Source organism: Xenopus tropicalis, chromosome 10, assembly GCF_000004195.4.
Source record: "Xenopus tropicalis strain Nigerian chromosome 10, UCB_Xtro_10.0, whole genome shotgun sequence".
Classification (NCBI taxonomy): domain Eukaryota; kingdom Metazoa; phylum Chordata; class Amphibia; order Anura; family Pipidae; genus Xenopus; species Xenopus tropicalis.
In genome coordinates this window covers 16,729,680-16,750,963 of record NC_030686.2, presented here as the reverse complement: position 1 = coordinate 16,750,963, position 21,284 = coordinate 16,729,680, and the positions used below count along the sequence as shown (strand labels likewise).

General features: G+C 43.5%; 1 protein-coding gene across 11 annotated transcripts in view; it reads left to right on the top strand.

The window, feature by feature from the left end:
- tanc2 (tetratricopeptide repeat, ankyrin repeat and coiled-coil containing 2) overlaps positions 1–21,284 on the top strand; it is a 234,334-nt gene that overhangs the window by 146,222 nt on the left and 66,828 nt on the right. For 9 of the 11 annotated variants that reach the window (XM_031894275.1, XM_031894272.1, XM_031894277.1 and 6 more), the window contains one exon: positions 4,172–4,354. In XM_031894275.1, coding sequence (XP_031750135.1) covers positions 4,172–4,354 — 183 coding nt within the window. Of the gene's footprint in view, positions 1–4,171; positions 4,355–20,251; positions 21,076–21,284 lie in introns of those variants that run through there. The other 2 variants (XM_031894280.1, XM_031894279.1) reach the window with 1 other exon arrangement.

The window sequence follows — 21,284 nt, the reverse complement described above, 5'->3', positions numbered from 1 at the left end:
ATCCAGAATCATGTGGAGGACTGGAGTTTGCTCCTCCTGGCCTTCTCTTAAAGAGGACATCAAACATTATGCATAATAAAAGCAAATGTAATTCTAAGAAACATTTCAATATACGGGTACATTCATTAAATTACATTAATACATTTTAACAGCTTTTTTTTTATTCTCTGATATGCTTGTCCCGACTACAAGCAACATGAAAGCAATGTTCCAGTAAGCTGCTCCCCTGCAGCCAGGGCCCATGCCTTGCAGCCCTTTGTGATTTAAGGTGCCCATATACGAGCCAATAAAAGCAGCCATCTCAGCGCATTGTGCCTGAGTCTGAGCTTTCAGATGGAGCCAGCGCTACACATTAGAACTGCTTTCAGATAAACTATTGTTTCTCCTACTCCCATGGAACTGGAGGAGTCCCAAGTCAGACTTGGATTTCTTACTATTGAGTGCTATTCTGATACTGGGAGCTGCTATCTTGCTCCCTTCCCATTGTTCTGCTGATCGGCTGCTGGGAGGGGGGGATATCCCTCCAACTTGCAGCGCAGCAGTAAAGTGTGACTGAAGTTTATCACATGGCTACATGGCTGTAGCACCCTAGGAAATTAAGAATATGGCTAGCTTCATGTAAAATTTCAAAATGTAATTATAAAAAAATCTGTTTGCACTTTTAAAATAACACATTCAGGATTCTGCAGGAGAAGCTCAATTAACTGATGTTTTCCCATGATAGTATTCCTTTAATGACTTATGCCCAGCCAATCAAACAATATTTCCCTGCTGCCTGTCTGGAACTCAGAGCAGGAGTCATTTTGTTTGCAGCAAAAATCTTACAATTGATTAAAAAAAAAAAAAACCCATATTAAAAGTGAATGGCAAAACGCATTGTTAAATCACAGAATCCGTTCCCCTTTGATGGCGCGGGGAAACAGAAGTTTTTTGAGCTGTATGCCAAGCAAATGAGAGGCCCCTCTATGTGGCAGGGATCAAAAGGCTGATGTGCGCTGTCACTGCCGAGCCTGACAGTGTAATCCAGGTGTCCTTGTAATTGAAACGGAAGAAATCCTTTAATTCAAAGCAGACTAAGTCCCTATACAGGTCCGGGGGGATTAACTGCAAATGATCTCCTGTCATTCCATCAGAACGTTCCTTGCAGTCGCCGAGATTATGGGCAATGGGTCAGTGCTCTGTATTTCCAATAAGATCCACTGTGTCCCTCTTTTCTCTAACCTTCACATATGGAAACAGTCTAGAAATAAATCTCTTGTGCTTAATCAGGTTTAGTTATATGGTCACTTCATCTAATCCAGAACCAGCATATTCATTTAGTACTGCACCAGGATGCAATAAAGGCTTAGAGAGTGACATATTACTAAATAAAATGTTCTAAGAGGCTATGATGGGCTTCCTGGTGGGTTGCGGCCCTTTTGGGCAGTGGGGGGGTGAAGGCTGCTTGGCAGCAGGGAGGGGTGGTTGGTGGTGCCAATTTTTCTTTCCTTCTAAGCCTACTATTGTTATTAAAGGGTCAGTATGCGTCCAATTTTTTTAGCAGTGCTTAGAACAAGGTAATATTTATGGTGCCTGTCAGTAAAGGCTATGGGAAACCCAAGGCATTGTGCCTGCTAGGTAGTGTGACATTTAAGGCCTTGGTCAGCTGTCACTCCCCCATTGACTGTATTGAAGGCCTGATTTGGCCCAGCATACGAATGATCAAACTGGGCCAATATAGGCAAGCAACAGGCGTCTTTGCTTGCGTATGGCCTGCTTAAAGAAACCGTAACACCAAAAAATGAAAGTGTATAAAAATAATATATTATATATACTATTGCTCTGCACTGGTAAAAGTTGTGTGTTTTCTTCATAAACACTACTACAGCTTATATAAATACCCTGCTGTGTAGCCATGTGGGCAGCCATTTAAATTGGAAAAAGGAGAAAAGGCAAACACACAACTTTTACCAGTGCAGGGCAACAGTACATCATATTTTAATTATTTTAAAACATTTTTTATTTTTTAGTGTTACTGTTCCTTTAAGGGTAAAGACACACAGAGCTACTAGCAGCTACTTGTCACAGATACAGAAATAGACAATGCTGATTATTCACTGATAATTGTCTCTGTGTTTTAGCTGAGGCAATTCTTAGTATTGTCTATGGCAGGGTATTTTCTGGAGTTTAGTACCCTTAACAAGTAGCTGCTACTAAGTAACTCTGTGTGTCATCAACCTAAGAGCAGTTTAAATGGATTGGGAGGAATGGAGAAGAAACCCACTCGCTTTAAGTGGAAGCTGTTAGTAAGAGGAATTACATATGGATTAATCACGAGCCAATCAGACGGTGGGGTCTGTGACACTGCTTCTATACACTGAAATCAAACAGTGTGGATAGACAGAGTTGTGTCTATAACCTATACATAGATGAGAATGCTATCAAATCTAGATATGACACTGATTTTTTTTTTTACTTGAAAACTCTGAACAGCTCTAAATTATGCAGTTTTTCTGTATAGAAATCTGTTAAAGCAGCTACTTCCTATGTCGGCCTTACACTACACTGATTCTTCTATGTACAGCGACTCCCTTAGATTGCCCCCTAGTGATTATCCCCAGGCATATCAGGCACAGTTATGATGAAGAGGGATGAGGAATGCTCAGGACTGCCTGGGATTCAGTGGCGACTCAGACTTCGGCAGTGCCAGGCACTGACTGTAAATTAATTGCAAGTAGTGTATTAATGTGTCCCTTGCTTAAGTTGTGGCAGAGGGATATGTTGCAAACTTAATATTTTGACTGTGTAGATTATCTGTAGCTTGTAAGAAGGGGCTTTGGGATAGCAGTTATAGTAGGGAGAGATGGTGCCTATAGTAGCAGTGGGATAATAGCCTCTGGGAAGGGACTGGGGCTGTGGGATAGCAGTTATAGTAGGGAGAGATGGTGCCTATAGTAGCAGTGGGATAATAGCCTCTGGGGAGGGACTGGGGCTGTGGGATAGCAGGTATAGTAGGGAGAGATGGTGCCTATAGTAGCAAGGGGGGGAAAATAGCCTCTGTGAAGGGACTGTGACTGTGGGATAGCAGGTATAGTAGGGAGAGATAGTACCTATAGAAACAGTGGGGGGATAATAGCCTCTGAAAAGGGACTGGGGCTGTGGGATAGCAGGTATAGTAGGGAGAGATGGTGCCTATAGAAACAGTGGGGGGATAATAGCCTCTGAAAAGGGACTGGGGCTGTGGGATAGCAGGTATAGTAGGGAGAGATGGTGCCTATAGTAGCAGTGGGGGGATAATAGTCTCTGGGAAGGGACTGGGGCTGTGGGATAGCAGGTATAGTAGGGAGAGATGGTGCCTGTAGTAGCAGTGGGGGGATAATAGCCTCTGGGAAGGGACTGGGGCTGTGGGATAGCAGGTATAGTAGGTAGAAATGTTTGTGGTACTTTGAAATTCAATGTATGATAGCAAGTATGTTGGGGTGGTATGACAACAATAAGACTATTTTGCCTTGAGATTTTACCCAAATAAAGACAATGTTTATCACCTCCATAACTGTACAGACTTCCCTGTCTTGTTACTTCTTTCCGGCTTGTCACCTACAGCAGTTTCCTGGGCACTGCACCAAGACGCATAAGTCTCCATTCACTAATTCATCCTGTTACCTTCGGTGCCCGGTGACAGTTGTGCCGCTGCGGAGCGGGTGAGTGTTCCTGGCTCTGTTCTCTCTCAGTGACAGATGAGTAGAGTGAGAGCCAGACACACACACACAGTTCCTGGGCTGTCAGCCTACTAAGCACTCAAATAATTCATTATTAAAATGACACTGCTCATCCCTCTGCCCTCGAGATTTTACCCTGGATGGGTATCAAGCTGTGTTTAAAAGGTATAGTTTAATATGTTTATAATTCTGTGAATATTTTTTTTTATACTTTGGCCAGGGGGCTACCATACCGCTTCCCTTCAACAGCTTGGTGTTATGTTGTCTATGCAGAATGTTCCCAAGACAGAGAGCATTCATTTACGATATACTTCTGTAGAGACATGAAAGAGCAGCTCTAGCGGTGATAGAGATATGGCCATTTTATGGTTATTCAGGATGCTTTGAATCAGTGAGACATCATGGCTTCTCCATAACAGGTGCATTGTGGGAGTGTATTATTTGAGATCCATAACCCTGTTTGTGCTTTGTAGGTGGCTCTTCCTCAGAGAACGACTGCGCATTTGAGCCGGATTACTCCATCAACCCTCTTCCCGTCACAGAGGGCATGCAGCACATCCGGATGATGGAGGGCATGTCCCGCTCTCTGCCCTCGTCCCCTCTTCTCACCCACCAGGCCATCAGTGTGCGACTGCAGCCTGTAAAGAAACTCACCGGTAAGGGCCGACATTGAGCCACTTCCTCTATGTGTTTAATATATTTGCCATATACTAGTGCTGGGTGGTATGACCACCCCCCCCACCCCAAACACCCCCCCATCCGCACGCACCCCCCCCACCCCAAACACCCCCCCATCCGCACACACCCAACCCACCCCACCCCACCCCAAACACACCCCCATCCGCACACACCCCCCCCACCCCACCCCAAACACCCCCCCATCCCCTTCACATAAATATAACCCCCCACCCCACCCCATCCCACCCCCCCCAAACACAACCCCATCCCCTTCACATAAGTATAACCCACCCACCCCCACCCCAAACACCCCCCCATCCCCTTCACATAAATAACACCCCCCCATCCCCTTCACATAAAATATAATTACTTGCCAGGCACCCCCCGACAGCTCACATTGGTATCCGACTCTGAATGCGTCTTAGCGATGGCGCTTTTGTAGAGTGTGCGCGCTGACGTCGCGTGCGCGCTGACGTCACGCGCACCCCCGGAAGTATTCACGCACACCGGTATGGGGGTATGTAGAAAATTCATATCGGTTTAAAAAAAAAAACCGGTGATCGGTTTTTACCGGTATACCGCCCAGCACTACCATATACACAGTTACATACAGTAATACATAATTTTGTCTATTAAAGTTACCAGGGGCAGCTTTATGCCACCCCTGATAACTCCTGGGCTGCTGCCGCCTGAGGCGAGTTTCACAACTTGTTAGCAGTGAAATATGCACCAAGCTCCTCTGCTGAAGCACCCAATGGGGCTGAGGGCAGGAACCATGTGACACTGGGATTATATAATAATTATAACCATTAAATGCTTTGTGTATTTCACTGCTAACTTGTGTAGTTTATGTATGCATAGTTGGGACCATAGCGGTGAAGTATAAGCATTAGATGGCTACCTTCTCTATCGTTTATTGTTTCTAAAGTTTCTCAACTCACCTCATGGCAGCAGCGCCCCTGGTTACATGGCTACATAGTTAAATTGGGTTGAAAACAGACCAAAGTCCATCAAGTTCAACCCTTCCAAGTAAACCCATCACACACAGGCCCATACTAACCTATCTATCCACTCACATACAGACCCACACTGACCTATCTATACACTCACATACAGACCCACACTGTCCTATCTATCCACTCACATACAGACCCACACTGTCCTATCTATCCACTCACATACAGACCCACACTGACCTATCTATGCACTCACATACAGACCCACACTGACCTATCTATGCACTCACATACAGACCCACACTGACCTATCTATGCACTCACATACAGACCCACACTGACCTATCTATGCACTCACATACAGACCCACACTGACCTATCTATGCACTCACATACAGACCCACACTGACCTATCTATGCACTCACATACAGACCCACACTGACCTATCTATACACTCACATACAGACCCACACTGACCTATCTATACACTCACATACAGACCCACACTGACCTATCTATACACTCACATACAGACCCATACTGACCTATCTATCCACTCACATACAGACCCACACTGACCTATCTATACACTCACATACAGACCCATACTGACCTATCTATACACTCACTCACATACATACATACACATAAACTTTACATACCAACATGAATACTAACTGTAGATTTCAGTATCACAGTAGCCTTGGATATTATGTTTGTTCAAAAAATCATCCAAGGCATTAAAGTTATATGCCCGGTGTTGCCTCTGTTGTACTTCTCAGCCTCTAACCTTAAATGCCTAGGATAGAACTTCACACGTAATGTCTGTTATTGCCACAGAGAGGCCCTGATGCCAAAATAAAAATATATGATACCATGCAAAGGGCCACTATACCTTTATGTTATTGTTTTCCCATTTTGGTGTATATCTTGCAATTTCAGCATTGTGTATGCTTCCATTGTTTATTGTTGACTATAAGCAGACTTATGTCTTTTTATACTTCTCCTCTTGTAATGGGCATATGTGGGATTTTAGTAGCACATATGCAGGGGCGAGGGGGGGGGGGGGGCTTATAGCCTGTGCAGATAGGTCCATAACATTATGTCGTCATGGGCGCCCTCCTGTGCGAATAACAATCCTAAAGACATATTATGTGAATATTTCGTTAATAAATAATAGTGTGCATGTACTGCAACCTTACCCTTTACAGTACTATTCACATGAATAGGAGTGTGGGTTAAGATATCCAGCATTCATTAATTTCCACTTGTGTGCAGGCCCATATTCCTGAACTAGAACATTCAGAGCTCTGGATTGAAGTGGAGACGTTAGATGTTAATGAGTGACTCTTTAATTACGTTTTGAAGTCTAGGGCTCTTTGAAGCAGATTTTGCTGTGAGTCTGCGGTAAAATCGTTGACTTCAGTATGAGTCAGGCTGTTTGAGAGAGATGTAGGACCTCTAGAGGTTTGGCAGGGCTCATGTTGCTTTAGTAGCCTTAGTGCAGGATGCTTCTCATTATGGAACCCTAGTTGCCCAACATCCACTCCCATGCCTGTATATCTCTGTTCAGGCTTTGAGCAAACTAAAGTGTTGGCTACGTTTGCAACTTATGGCTCCATATTTCTATTTTCAGTCATTTTCTACTGGCCTCATACTCCGTTGACATTCTGCCACCCTTACTGACCTCTCAGCCAAAATTCCTCTTGGCAGCTTGGACAGCAGCTGTATTTAGGCAGTGTCGGACGGGACTGCTTGGGCCAATCAGAGAACATGATATCCATGTCCTGCTCTTACAACAATTAAATGAGACAGTACCAAATGGTATAGAGGTTATATAGGCTTGTGGTGGAAATAAGGAAAGGCTGATGGGAATCGTCCAAGACAAGCCAATCCAACCCTGTATGTGGGAAGAGTTGACTAAAAGTAACAAAATATACTTTGTACTTCTAATGACTATAAATGCAGTTAAACTTGAACTGATCATGCAAAGGTATCTTGAGTATACAAAGATAATGACCCCATATTTTAATGTCCAGTTGCAAAGATGGTCATCTGCATTTTCACATTAAGGGCACCCTATAACCCTCAGCCACCATGCAGGCATGGGCAGCGAGACGAGAGTGCTGTGCTAGGTGGAGCTGTTTGACATCCAATGTATTTTTGAGACTGTGTTATTGCAGTGTTAAGAAAATGTCATTTTAACCCCATAACTGGACATTCTAGAGCTTAGGTACCAGTACCTGAAATGGACCCCCTTCCCCTGGGGTAACCTCCATTTATTGGGTTAATTAGCCGCTGATTTCCTAAATAGGCTCTGTGGATCTGATTCATTCTAAGCCTTACGTTTTCCTGCTCCCAGAGGACAGAGCACGGCATGAATTTTTATTACAGATCAATAGAGAATTTGCAGCCTGCCTTCATGTCTGTGCATCTTATTAGAGAGCATGGCTCCACTCTGTGCTGTAAACAGTGTTGCATACCATACTGAGGCTTAGGTGCTTAGCCCAGCATCTAAACACAACACAGTTCCATGACGCACACACACTGCTTTGCATTCATTTGCTTCCAATATTACAATATGTTTTGCCTCCCCTATCAATATTATCAGTGTTTGTTAGTCCTCCTATTGTTTAGTAAAAACGCCACACTTTTGGCTCACCTAATCACATATTTACTCAGTCACACTTAATTCACATTTTCTAGAACAGGCAGCCATCTCTAAAAAGGTATTCTCCCTTCCTTTCCCTCCTTGCTCCATACTGCACATGTGTTTCATTCCCTCCCCCCTCCCCTCTGCCAGATCCGCTTCTGATTGACTGGTGGGTATGTGTAGCTCAGAACAGCAGACAGGATCAAGTTACACACATGCTCAGAGAATAGGAAGGCTGCCGCTGGCACCTACAGGAAGGGGAGAGAGATTTCAGTGATGTCACTGTAGTCTTCACACTGCTGTAGGCTGCCAGCACCATATCTCAGAGAAGCAAGCAGGGATCTGGGAATTTAGATATGCAGTAAGTACTTAAAAAGAATGCCTTTATACTTACTTTTAATTTATATTAACCTTTCATTGTCCTTTAATTGTAAGATTGTGTAGTCTTTTTATCTTGCTCTTGGAGCTTGGTTAAGTGCCTTGCCCTAGAAGATTCCCTAATGTTAAATAGTTACCTCCATGTCTTCCACTAAGCACTTGTCACATGGTATGGGTGATACATACATGATGGCAGAGGTTGTCTCGTCACTTGGTTTAGGCTTGTCATGTAGTTAGTTGACTATGTCTTGTTCTTAGAAATAGTCACATGGTAATAGATGGCTGCATGTCATCTGCTAAGGGTCTTTATTGATATTATCAATATAAGACCTATGCTCTCTGTTTTTTTGGTTTGTCTCAATGTCATATGGTTAGAGTTGGCTTCATGTCTTGTTTTAAGAGTGTCTCATTGTCATGTCGTTAAAATTGGTTCTATGCCTTGCAGCAAGGCTCTTTATTGTCTCACTATACCAGCTTGTCTTGAAGTCATGTGGTTAGCATTGGCTTCATGTCTTGCCGGAAGTCCTCTTGTCATATGGTTTATGGGGGCTCATTGTTTTGTTCTAGGAGAGTGTCTCATTGTGATGTGGATGAAGTTGGCTATGTACCTTGCAGTAAGAGTCCTTACTGTCTCACTCTAAGAGCTAGGCTCATCTCAATGTCATGTGGTTAGAGTTGGCCCAATGTCTTGCCCTAAGATTGTGTCCCATTATCATATGGTTCATGGTGGTTCCATGTCTTGTTCTTAGAGAGTGTTTTATTGTCCTGTAAAGGTATGTCAGGGAAGGTTGTGTTACTGTAGGAGATTTGCTCTGTGTCTTGTGGTTAAAGGTTGCCTTTTTTCTTAGAAGTGCAGAGGGTCTGTCTCATGGTAAGACTTGGCTCTTGGCAGAATCCTGCATGAAGGTTTTGAGAGAATGAGAACGTTTATTAACTATAGAGACTACTTCTGTGTTCAAAATGGATCCACGTTTTGCAGTAAGGGTTCCTGAGGAATACATTTGGCTCCATGTCTTGCAGTCAGAGTTTAATTGTGGTGATAATGGATAGAGATGTAGCGAACTGTTCGCCGGCGAACTAATTCGCGCGAACATCGGGTGTTCGCAAGTCCGCAAATTCGCGAACTTTTGGCGATGTTCGCCATTTTGGGTTCGCCGCGGTTTTTTTCGCGCCGCGGGTTTTCGCCTCGGTTTTTTCCGCCGCGGTTTTTCACTTCGGTTTTTCGCCTTTGCGTATACATAGGAATAGCTTGCAGTTTTTTTTTGGCGTTATTTTTTGGCGTTTTTTTTTTTTTTGCATTTTTTTTTTGGCGTTTTTTTTACAAAGTATTTTTCAGAGAAATTTTTGCCCTTGATCCCCCTCCTGCATGCCACTGTCCAGGTCGTGGCACCCTTTAAACAACTTTAAAATCAGTTTTCTGGCCAGAAATGGCTTTTCTAGGTTTTAAAGTTCGCCTTCCCATTGAAGTCTATGGGGTTCGCAAAGTTCGCGAATATTCGCGAGTTTTGGCGAAAGTCCGCGAACGGGTTCGCGAACATTTTTGGCGATGTTCGCTACATCCCTAATAATGGACCCATGTGTCACATTATGCTTTTAGGTCACTCTCTTGTGGAGAAAGCTTTCTTAACTTACCGTTTACTTATTAGATCTGATATTGGTTGTAGAGTGTTGTGATCTTTAAGCTCTATGTAGCATTTGCTTTGTCTCTCAAAGTGAGAGATTGGCTCAATTTCCCTTGTCTGAAAGTGAGAGCCTTATTCAATGTCTCACAAGCATTAAGAAAGAAATATGCAGAACATGCTCCAGCCAAGCTACACAAGCTATTTCCTGGTGTATCCCAGTGGTGCAGGGATACCTGATTCGCCTGTTCTGCCAGGGGCCCCCCTATACAGCCATTCTGGCACAAGATACTATTACTATTGAATACAATAACATACCAAACATTAGATAAAGTCATGCTCTCCCGGTTACTCGGTAAGCCCCTTGAGCAGTGTGGACACAGAGACTGGAGAATCAGGTCCTTATGGCAGCTTGTATTTCTGTTGCACCTAAATGGAAATCACAGACAATCTCCTTCTTTACAGAGGTCAAAGCAAGAGCGAATACCAACAAATGATTTGAGTATAACAAGACTCAAAAATAAAAATAGCATACCCCAATTCCTCGATATTTGGCCCTTCTGGGAGCTGTTCTCCAAACAGAACTGATAATGGATGGAACCCCAAGCTGGATAAAGGATCGCTTGGCTGTAAACTTCTATCACTTCCTTCCATTTCTCCCCTTCCTCTCCATCTCATTCTATAATTAAGATATTCTGGTACAGGCTTAGAGATGGATGTAGTATTTCAGCCTCTAGGCCATAACTGTGATTACAGCAAGCTTTGTAATACTCTGGGTGACTTTGGACCTATGGAATGACGAGCTATGCCTTTGTATCTTTTGATTGTATCCTTGTTATATATTTGTTTACTTTCCTATAAGTTAAATATAAGTTACAAAATGAGAGAAAAATATTTAGTATAGATAACCAGCTATGCCTAAACCTTGCATGAAAGTATTGACAAAAGCAAGGTCTTTGCCTTAGGTTAATATCAATGGTCCCCTAGGACTTGTGTGTTCCCTCATATTATTTGTTGCCTTCCTCTTGCCTAACTTAGTGGTATAATGGTAAAGCTGCCTCTGAGGATTCAACTTAACCGCCCATCCCTGTGCTTCTAATGGTTAATTTGATGCTTTCCTAATAGAAGTATTGGTACTGCAGTTACCACCGACAGCTGATGTTTCCTTACCTCAACACCATAACGTTGCTGGCAGACATAGACACAAGCTGCCTGTAAATCACTTTAACCTTCTCACCCTTTCCATAATTTGCGTGTCCAACTTTTTTGTTAATATTCCACCGGCATCCACTCGACTCCCCTTGCAGAATAAGCTCATGGATTAAGAATGCAGCAGAAGCTTCCGGAAGATTGTAAGGCTTTTGGTAGACATGCAGTGTAACAGTGATGCGGAGAAAACGTCAGAGCTGGTAGGAATATCAACCTTCTTCCCCACACCGCGGCAGTCAGGCTGTCCCAGTGACGTACATAGGGGACGCTCATTATGATCTTGTAGAAGACATTTGGCTTCTCTCCGCAGTCACTAGTACAGAAGAAGCTTCCGTACCTGCAGCTCGCCTCAGCAGCTCTATAGCGTTGATCATCAGCAGTCAAGGCATGCTCTTCGCAAAATGAAATGAGAGGTACTACTTCTGCTTGATTAATGGCGCGTGCATACATATACAGTTACAGGAACGGGTTCATTTTAACATCCTGAGATACCTGCTTGCGCACATGTTCGTAGAAATCTCAATACAGGTTATTCTTCACAGTGTTTCTCTGCACTTTTTATTTTTTGGTGTATAGCCATAACATGCATGTCTAGTAGTGCTGGGGTGCAGTTGAGCCTGTTTGCTTGTGCTTTGCTGAAATGGCTCTTGGGAGGTTAGTAGATCAGGATAAGGTAACGGGTCCTCTGACTGATACACTAGCGGGTTATGGTTTGTGAAATATGCCAGTATGTTCATACTGTTTCACTGGGTCAATGAAAAGTCAATGACTCCCTTTAGTAAAAACGTTCTGCTACAGTAAGCAATAATAATTAAATAAGGTGCATAATTAATTCTTAGCTAATTATTTTGAGCTAAAATGCTTGTGAAAAAGATTAAGAAATGCTGCACTAGGTGGCATGCTTGATTTTGTTTGCTCTGAATCAGTTATGCCCAACTTTTTTAAGTGTAACCATGGTGGCCAGTTGCCTTATGTGATGTTGTTAAAGAGCCAATGAGTCTTGATGATTTATATGGGGCTTTCTTTACTAACCTCATGGGTGACAGCCTTGTTCTTAATGGGATTTGGGTAGCCTTACACTACACCAGCACCGTTTGCCACATAGACTTTAAATAGGCTGCAGCAGTTACATTTTCATGAATGCTGGCTTCTTGCCATCCTACAGCACAGGCCAGGTTTGGGCAGCTTTAGAAATATTGCTGGCACATGCAAACTTCATTCCAGCTGTGTCCTAGTCAGCACTCTCCCAAGCTTTCCAATATTCCCCTTACAGCAATGACCCTCCAAATGTGTGACTGCCCCACCTCGGGTAGGCTTCGATCAGTAGCAGGTGGGGCTCTCCCTGAAAGTGAATTAGGGATTTGGGTAGAATGCCTATTTTCTTGCAAGTGCACCAGCCAGATTTTGGGTGACAGATATTCCTGGAAGAATGCCCTGATACCTTCTTGTGAGCTAAGGGGGCTTTGACCAAACGTTGGACTGTCATGGCAGGCATGAACTGAAAACATCTGCCAAACACTGCCTTACAGGGCTTTATAGATTTCAGCAAAAGCCTTGGTTTTTTTAATCCCCTCTTTAAACAGTCTCACTGCTTGAACATTAAGTTTGCATAGGAAAGCTTGAAGCTTGCGCTAAATGCTCTGGTGGAAATGTATGCAACTGTTTAATTTGTATTTACTTTTCTCATGGGAATGTGAGGGAGAATTTTCTCAATCCGCTGTATTGTTTCTATCTGAATAGATATCTATAGTATATACAATTTGTTTCCTTTCCTTATGGTCTCACATTAGTAGAAAGTCAATAAGAAGTTACGTATTGTTCCTTCAGGTTGAGGAGAAGATGGTACTTTATTTACTGATGTTGCAGTCATTTTCCGCTTTGCCCTTGATAGGGAACTCATTGATCATGATTCTCATTAATCATTCATTAGATACATTTTACAAAAATATATGTTTTTCTTGTTAAAGCAACATTTCCCCATGGGGAACTATGTTCGGAAGCTTCTGGTCCATTTTGTTCTTGCTCGTTTATTGTATAAATACCTTCCCCCTGTCATAATGTTACTCTTCTGTCAGTTGAGTTCAGAGAGAACAGTTTCGGGAAGAAGAAAGGGGGGAGCCAGAAATGCAAAAATAGTTCAGGAGTGGGTGGAGGGAGGAGGAGAATGTCTTGTAAGAGAGAGGTGGAGTCTGGCAACATGGTAGTTGCATTGTCACAGTTCTTTTTTAATGTTTCAGAGATTTTATTGCTGTTATAAATACAGCTTATATTACACACTATTATACCTTGTGGTTTGGGAAACCTTGGTGGTCCCCAAGGTGGCCATTGGGTTATAAGATGGCTTCAACAAAAACCCTTCATTATGAGTACATTCCATGTATTCCTGAGTACTTTGCTATTAAATATTTGCAGCTTTGGTTGCATATTTCCAAACATGTTTTTGTACCATCCATGCCGGTAACTTGTTTCCTATGTCTTTATTCTTATCTTGCCCATAGATACTTTGCCATTTTCTACGCCTGCGATCTTTCTTGTCTGATCCCTACTATAACAATACTCTCAACATGATCCCTATGGGTTAATATGTGTCTCTTTAAGCATTCTTTACTTCGGGTGGCTATACATGGATCGTTTGGGTGTGCTGTTAGGTGTGACTGATTGACCCATGGGTGGAATGGGCGGTGAGCGTACAAGGGAAGATACACTGTATGGCCACATTTCTGTGCCTCTTTTTCACGTCCTGGCAATACATTGTGTCCAACATGGGGTATCGGCAGATGAAGTAATCATACCTGTCTGATCCTCAGACCAACCATAATGCATGTATATCGGTGGGGCCACCATACACATGCTATTGAGCGTACAAAATATTATTTGTACATGATGGACAGCTTTACTCGTTATCTAACATTAAGGGCTCTGGCACACAGGGAGATTAGTCGCCCGTGACAAATCTCCCTTTTCGCGGGCGACTAATCTCCCCGAATTGCCATCCCACCGGCGTGTGCCAGAGCCCTTAAAGGTAAATGCATAAGGACTTTTTGTTCTCTTTAACAAACTTCTGTGAAGGTGGTTGTTCAGACGGTTCAGTGAGGGCGAAGATACATGAGGCGATTAGTCACCGCAAGTCGCGCGCGACTAATCTCCGTATCAAAAGTTCACGGGCGTTTAGTCGCAGCGACTATTTTAACCTGTGGTGGAAAAGTTGTTGCGATTAGTAACAGTGACAGTCTTTTTAAAAAGTTGTGGCGGCTAATCACCCCTTGTGCCTTCACCTTTAAAAGGAATTTGGGCAATAGGATTCCCCAGTTCTAGGTCCACTCTCTAACAGGTCCCCCCTAACATGTCCATCAGCTGAATAGCTATCCCAGTCACTTTATTCCTTTGTTTTCACTGAGATTTAGAATTGATTACAGGGGGATGGCATTCCGTTAGGTGTTTCTAATTACACTAACTGCCGGTTAATTAAAAAAGGAGTCTAGTTGTAAATTTTCTTTGATGTAATTACCATGATGTATACAGTGACTTTACCTCCTTCATGTTTCAGATTTCTTAATTAAACCCAAGTCCCAGTGGGAAGCTGCATTCTGAAGGCCATGGTAAATGTGCTTTGCACTTGGGCTCTGGTTCGGATTACCCTAAATATAAGAGTAATGACACAGGTCTTGCCTCTCTTTATTTCTTGTCTCTGATCATTTGTTGGGCCTCAGTCACAAATGGTTGTGTCAAAGTTCTTGGTTTGCCTCCTATGCGTCAAGAACTTTGTGTCAGCTATGTGTCTTTAGTAGAGAAACTAATAGGAGGAGCCAAGTCCTACATTGTAGGACCAGAGGACCAAGAAAAAACAGGGATATTACCTATATCTATATAAGGGGTGGCTTTAACACCCACTTAAACAAATTCCACCGGTGATGCAGAGGTTTAGTATTTTGGGAGACAATCTTTTCAGCTGTACCAGTTGCCTTTTTTCCCCAATTTTATTTAAATCTACCTGTGAGTGATCATGGATTTGATCGCCAGCATTGTCGCCTGGTTGGTGGTTATACCAAGTCATGGTTTCTTCTAATACACTCATGCATGCATGCAAAAAAAAAAAAAAACCATGTTCCTTAACTTTTTGCCCCATTACCTTCTATATGACTTTTCATCACCTCCCACCTACTCTTGTCACATGTCTAGTCCCCTCTATCCTATTCTCTATCGACTGCTTTCCTCCAACTTGTTGCTTCTCCTTTCCAAGCTCACCATACCATCTGCCCCTCCATCTCCAATTCTATCTGGAGGCCATCTCTTCAACCTGACACACTCTGGTTTAATCCCAAAGACTGGCATTAAGTAAACGTATAAGTATAAATGTATTCATAAGTAAATGCATTAATGATCTTCACCTGAGCTTTTCTAAGGAAAGCATTTACCCGTAGGGGTCTTGTGAACGGCAGTTATCTAAGCTTCAACCTGCAAGACCCATGCTTACTTAACCATAATCTACATTGAGCACCTTTGTCTTTTTAACCACCTTGAAAACAGAGCTCTATTCAGTCAGTTGCCTTGAAGATTGAAGATTACATAGGCCCATGCTGGGGTTTCAAGATAAAGTGCCTTGCAAAGTAATTACTGTTTATTATAGGGGAGATGGATTTATCAGCAGAGCCTGGTCAATTCATCACATTGCATGATAGAGCAGACAGGGTTGTCCTTAGTGGCTGTGAGGTCTGGGTAACAAAGGCAAGCCCCAATGGGTTATGTGTTTTTTTTTTTTAACAAAATATCTGACTCTTCAGTCGGTTGCCCTTAGGCTAATGCCACACAGGTCTGATTCATAACCTGAAGATGCAACAGCTGAAAGGTTACATGTCTGCAACACTGATATCCAGTATTGCACTTTTCTACTATAGGCACCATCTCTCCCTACAGACAACAACAAAGATCCCCACTATCCCCACAACAACAAAGATCTGCCCACTATCAATATACATAGGACATTAAGACATTTTGTGCACCAAGATTTAACCCCCTGCCTTCAAGCAAAACATGGATACCTGCTATCCTACAGCCATAGTCCCTTCCCAGAGGCTATTATCCCACTGCTACTATAGGCACCATCTCTCCCTACTATACCTGCTATCCCACAGCCCCAGTCCCTTCCCAGAGGTTATTATCCCACTGCTACTATAGGCACCATCTCTCCCTACTATACCTGCTATCCCACAGCCCCAGTCCCTTCCCAGAGGCTATTATCCCCCCCCCCCACTGCTACTATAGGCACCATCTCTCCCTACTATACCTGCTATCCCACAGCCACAGTCCCTTCCCAGAGGCTATTATCCCCCCACTGCTACTATAGGCACCATCTCTCCCTACTATACCTGCTATCCCACAGCCACAGTCCCTTCCCAGAGGCTATTATCCCACTGCTACTATAGGCACCATCTCTCCCTACTATACCTGCTATCCCACAGCCCCAGTCCCTTCCCAGAGGCTATTATCCCACTGCTACTATAGGCACCATCTCTCCCTACTATACCTGCTATCCCACAGCCACAGTCCCTTCCCAGAGGCTACAAATAATCTACAGGCTTCAGTAGACATTACCTCACCCTACTTATATCTGTTATCATACCTTCTGCACTGAAGGAAATATATTAGGACTCAAAAACATTGCTTTGGAAGCTATGTGGAATCTTTAGGCACATCTGCTGGCATTGCAGGCGCCTATTAGCAGGAGCCTAAGTATACTATAAATTCAATTATGCAAACAAAATCTCATGTCATTGGAGTAATCCCATGGATGTGCTTGTTAGGGTACAATAGGAAAATGAAATAAAACCAAAACATTGCTGTCTGGAGGGAGAAATGGCTGTGCATCCCTTGGGCAGGAAGAAACAAAAATGGAATGGGCAGTAGGGCAGGCTACGATAGGCTTGTAGGATGTCAATCATTTTTAATTTAGAATGCTAAAAAGCTTCCTTCATTTTGATATGAAAGTCAGCTGTTGGGGGAAAAAATCAGAAATTTGATTGTTGGAAGGACACCAGAGTTTTGCGTGTTGCTGTACCTTTAAAAGATCTGTAGGACCTTTACTGTGCTGGGAAATCTTTACCCCTTGATCCTTGGGTAGATGTTCTGCTGGGAACGCCAGGTCCCTTTATACCATCTGTAAATGGGAACTATGTTTTTAATTGTTACATTCTTGTCTCATGGGTTTTTTCTCTGACCTTTAAGTAAGTGTAAACCTTTATTAACGTTATTGCAGATGTAGTAATTAGCATTCTCATCTCCGCTCAGTTTCATCTCCTCCGGCACGCAGAATTAAAGGGACGGTATAGGACACAGGTGAAGTTGCCTTTGGAGGAGCTACTGTTTGGGGAAATAGCAGTCAGTCAGAATTAAGTCTTTTGCCCCATGGGGAGATTAGGTGCCTGCGATAAATGTGGGAAGGCATTTCTGTAGTAACATAGATTTATCGCAGGTGCGACATTAACCTAAAGGGAAACTCTATCTTATCATAGCTTTTCATTCTATAGAACAGGGATCCCCAACCTTTTCAGCAATAAGCACCTACTTTGAGGCCACTGGGCAACATCCAAGGGGTTGATTAGCAACATGTTGCCTCTGAGCCACTGGTTGGGGATGAATCCTATAGACTATACCTGGAAGGTGCCATACTGTTCCTTATCAGAGCAGCCAAACTTCTTCATAGACACCAGTTAATAGGCAATAGCTAAAGGCCCCCATACACGAGCCGATAGAAGCTGCCGATTATCGGTCCCTTGTAGGGGCCCCATGTAGGGGCATAAACGAGCAGGCTGGCCGACCGATATCTGGCCTTAAATTGGCCAGATATCGCTTGGCCAGGTTAGAAAATCCAGTCGGATCGGGGACTGCGTCGGCTCGTTGATGCGGTCCCCAAACCGACTGCCCCATTGCCGCCTACATAATCCGATTGTTTGGCCCCAGGGCCAAACGATCGGATTATTCTTTTTTTTTTTAACTTCAAGCTCCCCGATTTCGCCCACCCGTAGGTGGAGCGGATCTTACCGTGTATGGGGACCTTAATGGAAAAATGGTCATGAAGTATGGCGCAAACCTTGCTGAGGCTTATGATTGCAGCTTGTACAAATGTGACCATGATTTATGGAGCATTATCCATTGGTTTCAGAATCCATATTTGTTTGGCATCCTGTCTCCAGAAAATATTCCTTTTCACTAGACAGACCAATAGACTAATCCTGGGCGGCCAGCAATAGTTTGTGCTGCTAGATGTGTATGCCACCACTGCAGTAGCGACGTTGGCCGCTTGGTAATTGGATTAGTATGATGGAGTGCTACTCCCGAGAGGGGTCAGGACTCAGGACACCAAGACAAACAAAGCCCCTGCTTTATTAACAATGTCTGTTGGCTGGTGAGAAACTTCCCATCATTATATGAATAATTTACTAAAGAGCCGTGTTTGATAAAAATGAGCTTCTCAAGGTGGGTGACCTGCTGTGTGTTGCTTCATGTACAGCAGAGTATTGCCACTGTCTGACCATATAGAAAGGATCTAGTGTGCCCAATGTTCTTTCTTCTCCACCTATAAAATATATATATATATATATATATATATATATATATATATATATATATATATATATATATATATATATATATATATATATATATAATGTGTGTGTTTATTTAGTCCCGTGTAGAGATGTGGGAATGTCTGAAACATTGTAGATGTGGCCCCTTGGTTCTATCTGTGCAATGGCCTTGGCCGTATTGGCTCCTTCACATTTACTTGAATACAATGATTGGCTGGTTACAGTGCTCCCTAAATATATGTGAAACAATTACATGAAGAAGTGCATGGCCCCTGTACTGAACCAACCGATTCCTTATGCTAGGGCTCAAATGTTGATATTTAGACTTCTACCCTCTGATCATTCCCTAACCAGCCTTGGAGGCCATGTCTGTCCCTCCCACCTTCTTATTACGTTGAAAAAAGACCATAAAGTTCAACCCTTCCAAGTAAACCCAGCACACACAAACCTATACTGACCTATCTATACACTCACATTCATAAACCATATATAAGAAACATCAATACTAACTGTAGATTTTAGTATCACAATAGCCTTGGATACTATGCTTGTTGAAGAACTCATCCAGGCCTCTCTTATTGGCATTAACAGAATCTGCCATTACAGTATCACTAGGAAGGGCATTCTCCATCCTCACTGCCCTCACCGTGAGGAACCCCCTACGCTGCTTCAAATTAAAGTTCCGTTTCTCTAATCCAGAGGGGGCGCCTCTGGTGCGCTGGTCCTTTTTATTGCACCTTGCATAGGGCCTTCCTCCTACTGATCCTTTATTCTACTTCAGCTTCCATTACCAGTTTCTAACTGACCATGGTTTTGGCTGTGCCTGGGGAGAAATTCCAAGTATCTGCCCCAGTGTATAAACTGCAGTTATTAATAGGGGTGCAATTAGCATGCCTACTGTATCTGCTAACCCCCCGCTAACTATACTCCATCAGCTAATCCCTTATCCCATCTTGCATGGCTCCTACCTCAGCAGCTCATACTCTGCCCTATCTGGTATTATCTTACACTATCCTTTGGGCCCTTTCTCATCCTCACAGGGTCAGAAGGGAATTGCCTTACAGATAGTCAATACATTGAGGCTTTATTTACACCACAAAGGCTGCACATCCATGGATCATTCCATTTTTGTCTTTGTGTCTGTATACCCTTGCTACATCTGATGTATCTGTAGCAACCAAGCTAATTAGAAAGAATCAGTTAATTAGTTAGGCATAGCGTAGCTAGAATAATGAGAGCTTATCTGTGTTTGGTTGCTATGGGCGGATTTAATAGTTTAAAAAAAAAAAATAGCAAAAAGGGGAAAGTTGTGCTCACCACTAAATTTTAAACCATTAGGCGGTGGTGCAATGAGGCCGTGACCACAAAATACATACACACAGCTTTAATTTTAGTTAATACATTTGTATTTATGCATGGCCATGGAATCCAGGAATGTATACAAAAGCATAGCAGCGCCAGTTTCGAACTAGGTATTCCCGTGACTCCCAGCATCCTCAGCCACGAGGACCAGACCTAAGTACCCGTAACCCTTTGCAGAGGATGGCAATCAGGGTCGATTTGGTATTGAAGGAGTTAAGGCTTCCTCTGCTTTGTGCCAGGGGGCGCCAACTGGCACCCCCCTTCTGCCACGGGGGCCACCTGTCGCTGCACTCTCCCTCCCAGATCCCTGTGCCGTCTCCGTGCTATTGCCAGGCACACTTCCGTCCCTGCGCTGCAGCCTTTGCTCCCGTCGCTCATTTACTGCAATATCCTACGTTCCCTTGCACCCCAGCTTATAATGGGCACACCACAGCTGATTTTAATCTTAACATTTTTTTTTATTTATATATATATTCTAATTTGTTCCCAGAATCCATGTCACCACTCCATATATGGTGATGATTTTTTCCTCTTTGGGTTTCCATGACAACAAGAGCACTGCACCATTCATTACCTAAGGACTGAGCTGCATCTCTCGGCTGCCTCTCGCATCTCTCAGTGCTGCTTTTTGCGCCATCCCACTCCCCTCCTGTGTGCTTTCCGTCCAAAAGGAGGGTGGGGGGAGGATGGGAAGGCTAGGTACAGGAGAGGAACGGGACTAAGAGAAACCCTCTACGGCACAGCCATTCCCTCCCAGGTAGCCACCGAGTCCCAGGGAGAGGGGGAGAGGTAGGGGGTGCATTTCTGTGCTGAGCCCCCACAATCCTTGCTCTGTGGTCAGTGAGAGGGGTCAGGGGGGTGAGCCAGGAGCCGTGCATGGGATCCCCCAGGAAAGTGCTGCCGCCGACTCTTCTGCAAGGGCTGTTCCATCTGTCCATGTAAGTAACCTTTCCAGGGAAGCGGGTAGGTACAGCTGGATTGTTGGCACCGGGGCTAGTGTAATCGCTGCTGGCAATAAAATAGTTAATTGCCATTGCAAACTTTTAGCCGGCACCTAAAGGGTAACCTTATGGGAGAATGTGTTAACCATTTCACTTCCCTGCCGCTGGTATATAGTGGAGTCAATTATTATATAATCAAGTCATTT